This window comes from Cebus imitator, unplaced genomic scaffold, assembly GCF_001604975.1.
Source record: "Cebus imitator isolate Cc_AM_T3 unplaced genomic scaffold, Cebus_imitator-1.0 Scaffold94, whole genome shotgun sequence".
NCBI classification, from domain to species: Eukaryota; Metazoa; Chordata; class Mammalia; order Primates; family Cebidae; genus Cebus; species Cebus imitator.
The window spans coordinates 2,996,884-3,012,829 of NW_016107409.1; the positions used below are offsets into that span (position 1 = coordinate 2,996,884).

At 39.5% G+C, this 15,946-nt stretch overlaps 1 protein-coding gene across 2 annotated transcripts in view; it reads left to right on the plus strand.

Moving 5' to 3' along the window:
• Window positions 1-4,270: 4,270 nt before the first annotated feature.
• SUCLA2 (succinate-CoA ligase ADP-forming subunit beta) overlaps window positions 4,271-15,946 on the plus strand; it is a 50,909-nt gene continuing 39,233 nt past the window's right edge. Inside the window, exons 1-4 of one of the 2 annotated variants that reach the window (XM_017535962.2) lie at window positions 4,271-4,439; window positions 8,437-8,617; window positions 15,182-15,281; window positions 15,457-15,619. In XM_017535962.2, the coding sequence (XP_017391451.1) occupies window positions 4,350-4,439; window positions 8,437-8,617; window positions 15,182-15,281; window positions 15,457-15,619 (534 nt within the window). In that variant the 5' untranslated portion in view covers window positions 4,271-4,349. Of the gene's footprint in view, window positions 4,440-4,573; window positions 4,757-8,436; window positions 8,618-15,181; window positions 15,282-15,456; window positions 15,620-15,946 lie in introns of those variants that run through there. The other variant, XM_037741113.1, reaches the window with a different exon arrangement.

Genomic DNA, 15,946 nt, shown 5'->3' on the forward strand with positions numbered 1-15,946 from the left:
CAACCTCCACTTCCCAGGTTCAAGTGATTCTCCTGCCTCAGCCTCCCGAGTAGCTGGGACTACAGGCATGTGCCAACATGCCTGGCTAATTTTTATATTTTTTAATTAGAGACAACGGTTTTGCCATGTTGGCCAGACTGGTCTTGAACTCTTGACCTCAGGTGATCCACCTGGGCCTCCCAAAGTGTTGGGATTCCAGGGGTGAGCCACTGCATCCGGCTGACTTTACCTTAACATGGCCTTTTGCAAAGCCAAAGCTTTTATTTTGATGAGACACAATGTATCATTTTTTGTTTTATGGATCATGCTTTTGGTGTTAGGTCTAAGAATGTTTTACCTAGTTTTAGATCCTGAAATTTTCTCCTAAATGTTTTATAGTTTTATGTTTTACATTTAAGGTAATTTTGAGTTAATTTTTGTATAATATGTGAGATTTTGGTCTGGGCTCTTTTTGTTTGCTTGTTTGCCTGTGGATGTTCAATTCCTCCAATGCCATTTGTTTAAAAGGCCATATTTCCTCTATTGAATCACTTTTGCATCTTTGTCTTAAATCAGTTGGGCATATTTGTGTGAGTCTATTTTTAGGTTTCTTACTAAGTTCCATCAATCTATGTGTCCCTCTCTTCAGCAATACCACACAGTCTGGATTATTGTAGCTATTACAGTAAATGTTGAACTCAGACTGTTTCTTCCCACTTTATTCTTTTCAAAATTGTTTTAGCTATTCTAGTTTTTCTCTGTCTTTTCACGTAAAGTTTGTAATACTACATCTGTATGTATAAAGAGTTTTGCTTGGATTTTGATAGAAATACATTAAACCTGTATATCAATTTGGGGAACAATTGACATCTTTACTATGTTGGGACTTCCAGCACATTAACATAGTACATCCCTCCACTTATTTATCTTCTTTGATCTATGTCATCAGCATTATGTAGTTTTCATCAGATAAGTCCTGTTCATGTTTTATTAGATTTATATGTATTTCATTTTTAAAAGGAATTATAGGTGGTATTTTTGATTTGGGGCTATGTGTTCATTGCTAGTACCTAGAAATACAATTGATTTTGTATATTTTTCTTGTTTCCTGAGATCTTGCTGAATTCACTTATTGATTCAAAGAGTTTTTTGTTTGTTTCATAAAATGCTGGGGATGTTATACATAGACAACCATCTTATTCTGTTTGTGTTGCTGTTAAGGAATACCTGAGGCTTGGTAATTTAGAAAGAAAAATGGTTTATTTGGCTCGTAGTTCTGGAGGCTAAACAGGAAGCATAGAACCAGCATCTGCTTCTGGTGAGGGACTCAGGAAGCTTCCACAAATGGCAGAGGGTGAATGGGAGCTGGCATGTGCAGAGATCACACTGCAAGAGAGCAGAAGTGAGAGAGAAAGAGGGAAGGTGCTAGGCTGTTCTTAACAATGAGGTCTTGGGAGAACTCTCACAGGAGCTAATCTAGTGAGAACCTCATTACGGAGAAGACAGCACCAAGCCCTTCATGAGGGATCAGCCTCCGTGATCCAAACACCTTCCAGTGGGCCCCACCTCTAATATTGGAGAATAAAATTTCACTATGAGGTTTGGGTAGTCAAATATCCAAATTATAGCTACAATCATGCCATCTGTACATAGTGAAAGTTTTATTTCTTTCTTTTCACTCCTTATGCCTGTAATTGCTTTTCTTGTCTACTGCACTGACTAAAACTTCCAACACTATATTGAATAAAAGTGGTGAGAGTGAACACCCTTGCCTTGCTCCCAATCTTATAAAAAGAACAATTAGTCTCTAGTCTCTCACCATTAAGTATAATATTAGCCGTAGGTTTTCTTGTAATGCTGTTTATGGAGATGAGGAAGTTCCCCTCTATTCCTATTATCGGAGAGATTTTAATTATGAATAAATGTTGGAATATGCTTTTTTTTTTTTGAAATGGGGTCTTCTTCTGTCACCGGGGCTGGAGTGCAGTGGCATGATCATGGCTCACTGCTGCCTTGACCTCCTGGGCTTAAGTGATCCCCTCCACCTCAGTCTCTGGAGTAGCTGGGACCACAGGTGTGCACCACCATGTCTAGCTAATTTTTTAAATTATTTGTAGAAATGAGGTCTTGCTATGTTGTCCAGCCAGTTAGGTCTCAAACTCCTGGGTCCAAGCAATCAATCTCCCCACCTCAGCCTCCCAAAGTGTTGGGATTACAGGCATGAACCATTGTGTCCAGCCCTTTTTTTGTTTTGATGAAATTATCATGTGATTTTTTTCCTTCCTTATCCTGTTAATATAGTGCATTACACATATTTTCTTTCTTTCTTTCTTTCTTTTTTCTTTTGAGACAGAGTCTCATCCTGTCACTGGGCTGGAGTGCAGTGGCCTGATCTTGGCTCACTGCAACCTCCGCCTTCTGGGTTTGAGCAATTCTCCCGCCTCAGCCTCCCAAGTAGCTGGGACTACAGGTGCATGCCACCACACCTGGCTAAAGTTTTTTTGTATTTTTAGTAAAGATGGGGTTTCACCATGTTGGTCAGGATGGTCTTGATCGGCTGACCTCGTGAGCCGCCCGGCTCAGCCTCCCAAAGCTCTGGAATTACAGGCATGAGCCACCATGCTTGGCCTTCACATATTTTCAAATATTAAAACAGACTTAATCTCTGGAATAAATCTCACATGGTCATATTGTACAATTCTTTTTATATATTTCTGAATTATATTTGCTAGTATTTTGCTATGGATTTTTTTTCATCAATATTCATGAGAAATGTTAATATTTTTCTCTTTTTGTACAGTCTTTTTCTGGTTTTGGTATCAGGGTAATACTAACTTCATATAATACATTGAGAAATGTTCCTTCCTCTTCTGATTTTCTGGAAGTGATTGTATGGAATTGGTGTTAATTCTTGTGTAAACATTTGATAGAATTTATCATTGAAAGCTTTTGGGGCTTGGAGATCTTTTTTTTTTTTTTTTTTTTTTGAGACAGAGTCTCACTCTGTTGCCCAGGGTGGAGTGCAGTGGCACAATCTCACAATCTTAGCTCACTACAGCCTTTGTCTCCTAGGTTCAAGCGATTCTCCTGCCTCAGCCTCCCTAGTAGCTGAGATTACAGGTGCGCGCCACCACGCCCAGCTAATTTTGTATTTGTAGTAAAGACGGGGTTTCACCATTTTGGCCACGATGGTCCTGATCTCTTGACATTGTGATCTGCCTGCCTCAGCCTCCCAAAATGCTGGAATTAGGTATTTTTTCTTTTTAGTTTAAAAATTACGATTACAGTTTTCTCTAGTTAGAGGGCTATTTAAATTATCCTTTTCATATTAGGTTATTTGTGGTAATTTGTGCCTTCTGAGGAATTAGTACATTTTGTCAAAGTTGCCAAATTTATGTTGTGTGGTGTTATGACATTCCTTTTTGATGTCTGAAGGGTCTGTAATTATATTCCCTGCTACTTTCCTCACATTGGTAATTATGTCTTCTCTTTTTTTTTCTTTGCAGTCTTGCTGGAAGTTTGTTAAATTGACTAATCTTTTCAAAAACCATCTCCGTGACTGGGTGTGGTCGCCCACATCTGTCATCCCAGCACTTGAGAGGCTGAAGCAGGAGGATCGCTTGAACCCAGGAGTTGGAGACCAGATTGGGCAACATAGAGAGATTTTCTGTCCCTAAAAAAATAAAAATAAAAAAAATCAGCCAAGCCTGGTGGAACACACCTGTGGTCCCAAACTACTCAAGAGGCTGAGGTGGAAGGATCCCTTGAGCATGGGAGGTTGAGGCTGCAGTGAGCCGTGATCACTTCACTGCACTCCAGCCTGGGTGACAGAGCAAGACCCTGTCAGTCAATCAATCAATCAATCAATCGCTTCCCTGGTGTTTCCAGCCTGCCGCCAGCTTTGGTAACTAGTGGTCGACCATCTTCTCTTTGAGCATCACAAGTGGTTTTAGTCATTGCCGTAGCTCAAGGGCTTAACACTGTTTAGCACAAAACATACTTTGGGTAATCATTTCTTGAAACCTATTTTACACATGAAGTAACTGAGGCTCAGAGAATTTAAGATCACACAAGTGGCGGCGCTGGTCAACTTTCCATTGCAAATTACTAGGAAATGTTTAGGTTGCTTTCTGGCCGCAGGTCAGAGATATTGGGGCTGCGGTGCCCAGTTCCAAAGATCAAAGTTTGCTTCAAGCTCTCCAGGAAGCTGGTCTGGCAGCTGCCGAGTTAACCCGAGGCCCCGCCCCCCAACAGGTGGGACGGCGGGGCGAGGAGGGGCGTTGGTCAGCGCTGCAGAGAGGCTGCGCCTTGGGCAGCCTTGCGCTTGTGCGCCTGCGCGCGGCGCTGAAGGGACGGGGCCCGACTTAGAAATGGCGGCCTCCGTGTTCTACGGCCGGTTGTTGGCTGCCACCACCCTTCGGAACCACCGGCCTCGGTCCGCCCTGCGGGCCGCTGCTCAGGTAATGCTTTCCAGCCCGCTCACACCTCGAGGGTCTACAGGAGAAAGGGCGAGGTAGGAGACCTGGCTTTTGCGGGCGAGATGTGAGGGGTACCGTGGCCTGGCTCGGGGTCACTTAGCCAGCAGTGACATTTTCTGGATGCCCTGCAGGGCCCTCGGGCGACCTGCTCGGGAGTGCTGCTTGCCAGGACTACGAGCAGGCTCACGTTTGCGCCGCTTGCGCCAGCCCGTAGTCTGGGAGGAGCCCAGGCGGCCCCGCCGTGGCTGCTTCGGCGGTTTCTGAGGGGTCAGCGGGGAGCAGGTGGGCTCTGAGTGGAGGTGAGGGAGTCTTGACAGTTTCTGCTGCCATTCCGGCGTCTGGCACGGTGGGCTGAGACTTGCGCGGCCCCTCTTTGGGCAGGGGGGAATGCCCTTCAAATGCACTTTTGTGTTTCTTGGAAGCTGTCATAGGTGGGACTGATGTCAGAGGAGCAACAGTTTTGAATTGCCTTTTTTGGGGCAAGGCAGGAAAGTTTCCCCTCTCCTTCAAGTAGTTGTATACTGTTCTGTTTGTTATTAACAGTAATGAGATTATGTTTTCTACCTAACCAGTTGAAGATGTAAGAAATAATCTTTTGGTATAGACTAATTTCTGGATAGGCTATATATAGCATAGTAGCTACTGGCTTTGTTTTGAATATTTGACATGTGCCAGATAATGTGCTAAGCACTTTACCTGTAGTCTTTCAGGCTTTTCAGCAACTGTGAGGGAGTCATTCAATACCTGCATCATTGATGAAGGTATTATGGTTAAGAGAACAAGTAATTTCTCTTAAGTAGATGGTACAGGAAGTAAGATCAAAGCTGAGATTTAATACCAGAGCTGTCTGGTTCTAAAGCCTGTGTGCTTGAGTCTGCACTACAGCTTCAAAAACATAAACATCTTCCTTCCAGCTTTGACAACAAATAACTGTGAAAGGGCATCATTGGTCTCCTTAGTCAATTCCAGAGTTTTAGGTTTTTTTCCTGAGGTAACTCTTCAGACACATCATATTATGAATTGATATAGGACCCTCCCACCCCTACTTTTTTTGTTTGTTTGTTTTCATTTTTAAAGTTGGGCCCCTGTTTTTTTTTCTTTTTTCCATTTTTAAAGTTGTTCATACTTTCAGCCTAGGGGTAGTGAGTTCTGTGAGTTTGCTTCCCAATACAACAAGTGACTTTTTGACCTTGAACTTCCTTCTTAATGACTCTTACAAGAGTGCTATTTAGTTTTTAGAAAATGGGGAATTTGGTGACAGATGGTTTTCATCCTAATCAAAATCTTTATCTTTTTGGTAGTTCATTTAAAAACCTTCATTTCTCCATATGGAAATGTCTAATATTATTTTCTTTATAACAGTTGGATCTCTTCTATCCTGGTATTAAGAAATGCAGCTTTAGAGTTTGGAAGGACCTTAGTCTAACCCTTTGCTTTTATAGATGAGGACACAGAAGTATAGAGTCTTAGGAAACTTGTTCAAGGTCACACATTTAGTTTAGCGATTTGTCTTCAACATTTTTTAAATATCTCTGACCCTCCGCCAATTTCTTGGCATCTTTGGCCTAGTGTATCTTTGTTGAAAATAGATATTTCAGCATATGTCTTTGAGAATAAGGACATTCTCCCAGGTAACCACAATATAATGATCACACTTAGGAATTCAACATTGCTATAACATGAATATATATAGTTTTAGATTCAGATTTCTCTAGTTGTCCCCAAAGTGTCCTTTATAGACATTTAATTTTTTTAAAAAATTTTTTTAAAAACTGGGATCAGACCATATGATATTTTCTTTGATCCAACTAGCCAATTAGTTACCACCTAGTGACTTATATACTAACAGCCTTGTGTTCTTATATGTATTGCAGGTGTTTACTTACGTGTCTGTGAACTCTGTGGCTGGGACCCAGGTGTTTTTATTCTTTTAGTGTCCCTAGCCCACTGTCTAGTATGTAGTCCTCAAAAAAAATTTGAGTGTGTGACTGTTTTTGCCAGGCTTATGCTAGATGCTCCTTTACCCACTTATTTTTATTATTTTGAGGTATAATTTATATACAGTAAGTTGTATAGTTTAAGTGGATAGCTAGATTAATTTTCATGTATGTATTCGCCTGTGTAGTCATCATCCATATCAAGATATACAATGTTTTCAGCCCTCAGAAGGCTCTCATGTCTTCTCTCTTATCAATACTCCCTAACAGAAGGTAGCAACTAATTCTGACTTCGATCACCATAGGCTAATTTTGACTGGTTTTGAACTTTATAAAAAGAAATCATGGAAGTATATATTCTTGTTTCTGGCTTTTTTCCCTCTACATAATGTTTGTAAGATTAATCCATTGATGTGTGAGCCGTAGTACTTTTTTTTTTTCTTTTTACTGCTCTGTGGTATCCTATTGTATACATATACCACAGTTTATCCATTTTCCCATTGATGGGCAATCAGCTAATTTCTGTTTTCTGTCTGTTATAAATAAGCCTGCTCTGGACATTTTTTTTTTCAGGGTCACATGGCCAAAGCTTTGGGTTCCCCTGCTCTGGACATTTTTATATGTGTCTTTTGGTAGACGTAAGGACTCTTTTCTGTTGATATATACCCAGGAATGGGATTTCTGAGTCAGAAGGTGGAGGTATACTAAACAGTTTGAGAGGTTCTTGGCTTTTTTCTTTTCTTTTTTCCCTTCTCTCTCTCTTTCTCTCTCCTCTCTTTCTTCTGTCCGTCCGTCCGTCTTTCCCTTTTTTTTTTTGTGAGACAGGGCCTTGTTCTGTTGCCCAAACTGGAGGATAATGGTGAAACCATGGCTCACTGCAGTCTGAAACTCTTGAGCTGAAGTGATCCTCCTGCCTCAGTCTCAGGAGTAGCTGTGACTATAGGTGTAAGCCACTGTGTCTAGCTTGGTTGATGGCTTTTAATATTGAAGTGACAGTAAATCGAGGAATTGAGCTACTTAGGTCAAATGTTACCAGGATTTTAGCTTGCTAAATGAATCAGAAATAAGTTGCTATTATATATGATTGATTTGTAAGACTAGTAGTTCTCAAACTATAGGGTTTTTAAGAATCAACTGAGTGGCTTGTTATGAATGCAGATTTCCTTGGGCCCACTCCAGAGATTCTAATTTCGCAGTTGAGAATGAGTCTCAGGAATCTGCAGTTTACAAGCAACCCAGGTAATTTTGATGCAGAAGCTCATGAACCTACTTTAATAGATTGTTTATGTGACTTCTTTAAATTTAATTCTTATGGCATTGTATGATTCATATGAACCATGTTTCAATATACTGCATTCTGTGTTGAGATTATGGAAATTTATGGATAACACTTACATGTGTGATTCCATTGACCAGTCATTGGGTACAGGCTGCCAGTGGGAAGGAGGTGTGAATTTGGGCAAGTAGGCTCGGATGAGAGCTCTTGGCTGAGACCTGTCAGCAGCCAGCACCCCCAGCAGCAGCCCCTAGGGCTGTGAATGCCTTAGTCCTGAAGTGTGGGCATTGGGGTAGGGGAGGATCTGGGCAGCATACTGCAACATCCACTACAGGTGAAGCCATGGTTTTGAGTATCAAGTGTATGAAAGAGTAATGGTACTAAATCATCAGGTGACTTGTTAGGTGCTGGAGGAATGGTAGAAGAAAATTGGGAAGGAATTGCGGTTTCGTGGAACAGATGAGATTGGTTTTAGATCTGCTGAATTTGGCATTGAGGTAGAACTGCCCTGTAGATCATTGGAGATAGGGTAGTGAAGGTGAAATATAAAATAAGGAATAGAGATGATGAGGAAATAGTTAAAACTACAGTGGTAACAGTGACATTTAGCTGATAGGCTAGCTTTTAGTTTTATGCTGTAATTTAGTTACTCTGAATATTGTACTTTGATAATTCAGCATAACAGTTTTGTTATAAAGAACCAAGTAGTTAACAAGACTGACTGTCAAATCACTGTCACATATACATATGTCCCCAATCTTTCTAGGTTCTGGGAAGTTCTGGATTGTTTAATAACCATGGACTCCAAGTACAGCAGCAACAGCAAAGGAATCTCTCACTACATGAATACATGAGTATGGAATTATTGCAAGAAGCTGGTGTCTCCGTTCCCAAAGGATATGTGGCAAAGTCACCAGATGAAGCTTACGCAATTGCCAAAAAATTAGGTACTAAATTAAGAAAATCTTTTGCCACCTTGACATGAGAACTCTGAGATTTGAAGTTTATTTTTGGTTTGATAACAACTTTTAAGTTTTTTTTAAAAGAATACATTTTCTTTGCTTAAAATATAAGGTAGAACTTTATGATTATTGAAATTCTAAAGTTATTATTAAGACGACTATGAGCTCCCGTAGTGCTGGTGACTTAGGAGTCACTTACATTGTCATTAGGAAGCTGAAGTCCTGTTTTTAGTTGGAATGTAATTGTGGGGAAGGGAATTCTGCTACTACTGTAACTATGCTGGTGCTTAAAGGATGACAGCTGTGATGATTCTTCAGGGAAATGGCGAAGAAAAATCTTAGCTGTTTATGGGCTTATAAGGAGAGCTTTATGGAACCAAAGGGGAACAAAAAGTAGAGTGCTAGAATGTAAACTCCATGAGAGCAAAGTTTCTTTTGCTTATTTGTTCACTGATCTATCCCAAAATCTTAGAAGAATGCCTGATGCTTAGGTAATCAGTAAACATTTAATTAATATTAAATGAATTTAATAGTTGCCCATGTTTGTGTTTATTTATTTATTTTGAGATGGAATCTCCCTCTGTCACCCAGGCTGGAGTGCAGTGGTGCGATCTCGGCGCACTGCAGCCTCTGCCTCTGGGTTCAAGCAGTTCTCCTGCTTCAGCCGTCTGAGTAGCTAGGATCACAGGCATGTGCCACCATGCCCAGCTAATTTTTGTATATTTACTAGGGACGGGGTTTCACTATGTTGGCCAGGCTGGTCTCGAACTCCTCACCTCTTGATCTGCCCGCCTCGGCCTCCTCAAGTGCTGTGATTATATGCGTGAGCCACTGCGCCTGGCCCAGTTTTCCATGTTTATTAGCAGATTCCTTTGTTGATAATAGAAGCCTTACTAGCTTTTATTAATTTGAATTAATCTCTTAATCAAAAAATAATTTTTGACTTCAGAAAATAAACACAATAATGAGATGATGTGCTAGCTATACACTGTATTTTCTTTTTAGCAGTATTTTAAATCCCACCAATTTTACGTATTTTAGCATAATCTCCCTTCTGTGTCCGTTTGATTAATATCGTTTTAAATATGATTTGGTGAATACTTTGCTTTTATATTTTTTAAAAAAGATAAGGAACATTTTAAAAATGTTTGAAATTTTAAAAGTATTCATCTTGGATAGTACTTATTTTTTTCTAGAATGGATTTTTCTTTCAAAATTAAGGATATATACAAGTTCAGAAAACTGTCATATAAGCTCTGTTTTTGAATGAGATGGCCATGATTTTCTTGACTTGGAAGCATGATTTTTCATTTATAGTTTTGTTGTTGTTGTTAATCAGAAAAAAAATTATTTTAAATCAGATTACAAGCAAACTTTTTATTAAGCAAAAGCTTTGTATAAGTTCATACTAATTGTGGTAAAATTTTTGCTAATTAATGGTGACCTATAGTTGGAAATTCTGCACAGTTAATGTTAATAGGGACCTGATTTATATATAATTAAGTCTGTAAAAACTGTTTTTCCCTTATTTTCAGGTTTAAAAATTCAAAAAAAATTTTTTTTTTTCTTTAGAGAAAGGGTCACTATGTTAGCCCCAGGCTGGTCTCAAACTCCTGGGCTCAAGTGACCCTCCCACCTAGGCCTCCGAGTAGCTGTCACTGTAGGCACATGCCATTGTGCCTGGCTATTTTTTGATGATTATAATTGGTTTCTTTAACTAGTTTTCTATGTATTTTCTCATTTAGTCAAATTTTGTTGTTTTGTCAGAAGAACAATTTGCATAGAAACGTTTTCATGAAATGAATAGGATTTATTCAGATGCCAGTCTGTTTTGATTTCTTTATACTTCATAAAAACTTTTAATGATTCTTAGGTACAGAAGAAAGAAATAATATGTGCAGGATAAACTGTAACTATGAGTATTTCTGGCAAGTTCTCTGGGACCAGAACTCACAAGTAGTAAGAAGCAGGTAGGCAGCTCTGATTTTGAGCCCCTTGGAACAGATAACCTTGTTCATTTAGAAAGTGTGTTTTTGTCAAAGAATAATGCAAATGATGATTATAGTATGGGAGTGAGACTAATAATTAAGAAAATTTAAATCTAGAGGAGCAGAAATACTACTTCTTAAAAGATAAATTTAGAAACTACTGTGAAGACATGGAGGACAATTTTGTGTTTTTAGTGAGTCATTGATATCAAAAGACAATGATTATGGTATCTAGCTGCACACAGTCAAAAATGAGGGGCCTTAGAAATATGCCTGGTTTCGTTGCTCATCTAGCTAGCAATTCCCAATGCTGATTTTTCATTACTTCAGGATGGTTTTTGCTTTTTGAGTTTCTGCAAAATTCACAAAATGCTAATTCTCATTTTTTAAAAACTCTTAACCCACCAGTTTGCTTAACAAGTATAATAGGGCATACATGCCTTAGAGGTGTGCCAAACTATTGCTTCTCCCCAGTCCTGTGGCGGCAGGAGAAGTTGTGTTAGCACGGGGTTTGGGACCACTGAGACCTATAGCTGGTGACTCCCACTGAATAACCTTAGCCTCTTTACCTGGTATTTCATACCATGTCCATCATTTTCTCTGCATGTGTGACGATGATGATATGAAAACAGTTGAGAGGTATTGTCCTGGAGGCAAGTTTTACCTTTTGTGAATGATTGAGGTTAGGAATGGAGGAATGGCTAGAAAGAAATCTAATATTTTAAAAGGCGACATGAGTCCCCAGAATGAAGGTTGGTGAGCTTGAAAGATCATGAAGTTTCTGGAATGGATTATCAAAGGGTTGGTTGATAGCCCAGATAAATGTAGTAGATAAAATTTGGGGTCAGTTCTGAGAGCAAGTTATCTTTTTTTAAACAGTTATAGTTCAAGGAAATATGATTTTAGTAAGGATTTGGTAGAACTTTTGTTGTTGTTTTGTTTTTGAGACAATGTCTTATTCTGTCACCCAGGCTGTAGTGCAGTGGTGCAATCATGGCTCATTGCAGCTTCAGCCTCCTGGGCTCAAGTGACTTCTTCCTTCTCAGCCTGCTGAGTAGCTGGGACTATAGGTGTGCTCCACCATGTATTTTTTGTTGACATGGATTTTTGCCATGTTGCCCAGGCTGGTCTCAAACTCCTGGGCTCAAGTGATTCACCTGCCCTTGGCTTTTGAAAGTGCTGGGACTACAGGTGTGAGCCACTGGACCCAGGCACAGATTTAGCAGAATTTTAGTGATTTCCCTATTGACTGTAGAAAGATAGTTTGGCTTCTAGTATATTTAAATCAGAATCCCTATCTGGTTGAATAGAGATATGTAAAGGGTGCTAATTAATGAATGTCAGCCTGGAGGGCAATTTTTAATGGCATATAATAGGACTTTACCTTCTTTTTTCTTCTTTTAAATATTTATTAGTTATATGCCTATATACAAGGAAGGCTTAAAATGTTTGTGAGTGACTAAAGGTAGCACCGTTGGGAACCAGCCCAACCCCATACGTGGGTGCCCTTAGTCCCGGCAGTGACGAGGGATTGAGAAAAGGAAATAAAGACAGAGACACAAGAGTAGAATTTACAGCATGGGTCCAGGGGACCAAGGCAAGTTGGCCCCGAGCTCTGGGCTCCAAACACTTTTATTATGTGCACAATCTCATTGATATTATGGATGTGGAAAGAGAGAGTAAAGGAGTAGGTAAGAGCTGGGTGGAGAGCGCTTGAGATCCTTCTAAGACATGATAAACTAGTACTCTGAGCATTTAACCGCACTTGAGATCCTTCTAAGACATGCTAAACTAGTACTCTGAGTTTATCACCGATAGTTATCAGGGTATGGATGCATCAGAAGCATATGGAATTAGGGGCCACTCTGTCTGACCAGACCCAATGCATCAAGGGGCCTTTATCTTCTAAGCATTGAGGACATAGAGCAATTAAAATCACTCCATATTCCAAGAACCTAGGCAGAGCCTGAGGTGTTCGGCCCTGCAAGGCTTTTCTAAGGCTTTTCTCCTCCTTGCCAGCTCCCATCTGCAATGTGAGCAGACGTCCCTCCCTTCTCAGAGATCTTTACATAAACCTTTACGAGGCTCTTATGCAGTCCCCCTGTTGAGAAGGCATTCGTGGGACCAGAGCAGTGTCTTGCCTGCTCAGTAACTACCCCGAGGTGTTCCCTGGTGTTACTGTGCTCTGGGATGGTCTTACGTTAGGCCTCCTGTTGCCGCTTTATTTCTGATTAACTGCACCAATAATATAGTTTAGTTCGGTGTACTTCTGAGCCAAGCAAGCTTATAATTATTTAGATCGAATTAGCATAGGTCTCCTATGAGCCAAGTCCTGAAGGCAGGAACATGCCCAGGAATAGTGAGGGGACTAGTGCAGTTGGAATGGAATGAGCAACAAGGAGGGCCTAGGAGATAAAAAGGGTAAAGGTGTGGAGGGTATTATAGGGTCTTCTAGGCCATTGTAAGGACTTTTGGCATTTACTCTGAATGGAATTGGCACTGAGTGCAAGGTTTTAAGCAGAGGAATGGTGTGCCTGCTTTGGCTGCTGCCCTGAGAATATTCTATGGGGGACTAAGGTTATATAGGTAAGAGAGAGTGGTGGTTGGGACCAGAGTCTAAACTACAGGTGATGAGGAATGTTGAAGATTCTGGATGAATTTGAAGATAGAACCAGTATGATTTCCTGACTGAATGGAAGTGGGGTTTGAGAAAGATAAGTTTTTTAAAACACTCTCTTAGCTGACTATGCATAGGGTCATCATTTGGTTTAAAAAGCAAGCATTTCTGATGAAGGCTTACATCATTCTTTTTTTTTTTATTGTTATACTTTAAGTTCTGGGGTACATGTGCAGAACGTGCAGGTTTGTTACATAGGTATACATGTGCCATGGTGGTTTGCTGCATCCATTCCCATCATCTACATTAGGTATTTCTTCTAATGCTATCCCTCCCCTATCCCCCACCCCCCGCTGTCCTTCCCCTCCCCCCCAACCCCCGACAGGCCCCAGTGTATGATTACATCACTAATTTTCTAAATGTTCTTTTAAAATAATTGTTAATGTGTACCCTTTAGTTTTTGTTTGGTTTCAAACTCCATTTCCTACCACATTGATTTGGCTGGTTCATCTGATTAGGTGGGAGCCCCCCTCATTCTGCTTGGCAAGTGCATCAGGGAGTGACATCCCAGTTGTAGAGGATGCTTCTTCAGTCTGTTTAAATCATGTTTATGGAGTAGTTGTTATATCCCAGATATCGCTTTGTGCTTGGGATATAATGAATAAAATGAGACCTTTATCCCTGATCTCAAAGGTTAATTATTTTGCCATAATGCATAGTTGGACAAAATGCTATGAGAGGCAAAATGAGGAGGCTCTGAAATTCTGCCTGTCTGATAGACAGAGAATGCCTTTCTAAGAGGTATTACTCTTATTTTTTAACTGATACGTAATATTTTTGGGGTACATGTTATATTTTGTTATATGTAGAGAGTGTGTAATGATCAAGTCAGGACATTTTGGATATCCATCACCCAGAGCATTTACTTTTTTGAGACAGAGTCTTGCCTTGTCCTCCAGGCTAGAGTGCAATGGTGTGATCTTGGACCTTTGCAACCTCTGCCTCCTGGGTTTAAGTGATTCTCCTGCCTCAGCCTCTCAAGTAGCTGGGATTATAGATGTGCACCACCATGCCTGGCTAATTTTTGTATTTTTAATAGAGATGAGATTTCGCCATGTTGACCAGGCTGGTCTCAAACTCCTGGCCTGATGTGATCTGGCTGCTTTGGCCTCTCAGAGTGCTGGGATTACAGGATTTGAGCCACCACGCCCAGCCCATTTACTCTTGATCATGAATGATGAGTGGTATCTAGGCTAAACAGCTAGTTTGCTGATTTTCCACAGCAAATTAGAAAGGAGAGGAAAAGGGATAGATAGTAATTAGTTTACTTGTTAAAGAAGAAAAGTTCAGTCCGTTTATTTAAAAATATGCGTAAGCTTTTCAAGCATAGCATTCTGAAATCTTTTGATACAGATACCTTAATAACTCCTGATAGTACTTCTCATGCAGTACTGCTCAATTATATATATTAATAGAACTTTCTCTTAGTGGGGCAGTGTAAATCTCAATACTGGTAATGGTAGTATCCCCCAAGTCATGGCATATTCCTGCCATAGCATGTATAACTCAAATGTTCTCAGGACAGCAAGTTTACATGTGAAATAGAGAGGGAGGGAAGTGTTAGGAAGATAGGAGTTTCAATTTTGTACTTTTAATACTTTACAAAGTACTAGATATTTAAAGTGTCAAGGAATGGTTAAATTATTTTCAGTTTACTTTAAGAAATTCCTTAATGTAAGTGACTATTTTTTAAACTGTGGATCTTTTAGACTGATTATTTTAGTGTTCTAATCTAGTAAATCTACATGAATAGATGCTTCATTTTTTTGACATTGTAAATAAATTAGATGATTTAATAATACCTCTCTGTATGTTCAGTAACAGAATACTGTGTCTTGCATGCTGCTCCATGCTTCATAATTAATAGAAGTGTTTTTCTTCTAGGTTCAAAAGATGTTGTGATAAAGGCACAGGTTTTAGCTGGTGGTAGAGGAAAAGGAACATTTGAAAGTGGCCTCAAAGGAGGAGTGAAGATAGTTTTCTCGTAAGTCATTTTTTTTTTTAAGAAAAATCATCCTTGTTAAAGATTGATTAAAGATTGCTTATTGAATTAATGAAAATACTGAAATTTCAATATTAGATAAAATTTTGGCTATTATGTGGATTTGCTTTTTCTCACCTGGAGGAAAGAAGAATTTGAGTTCTTTTTCTTATTTTAGTCCAGAAGAAGCAAAAGCTGTTTCTTCACAAATGATTGGGAAAAAGTTGTTTACCAAGCAAACGGGAGAAAAGGGCAGAATATGCAATCAAGTATTGGTCTGTGAGCGAAAATATCCCAGGAGGGAGTACTACTTTGCAATAACAATGGAAAGGTCATTTCAAGTGAGTAATTGTAGACGTGATACATACAGGTTGCATTTATGACATTCAATTTCACAAGTTGATTACTGTTTCTATTTATGTGGGGAAAATTTAAAAAGTACAAACTATAATCTGTATGTCACAGCACAATATTTATGTAATTTAAAAAAACAGCTTCGTTAATGCCATAAAATTTGAGGTATAATATCATGATTTTAAAATTATAGGAAAAATTCTGTTATAATACATTTTCTGGGATGCCCAAATTGTTAATTCACTAAAAGCAGCTTAAATCATCTCTGGATCGTCTGCGGATTGAAAAAATAATATCTAGCATAGTAAAATATT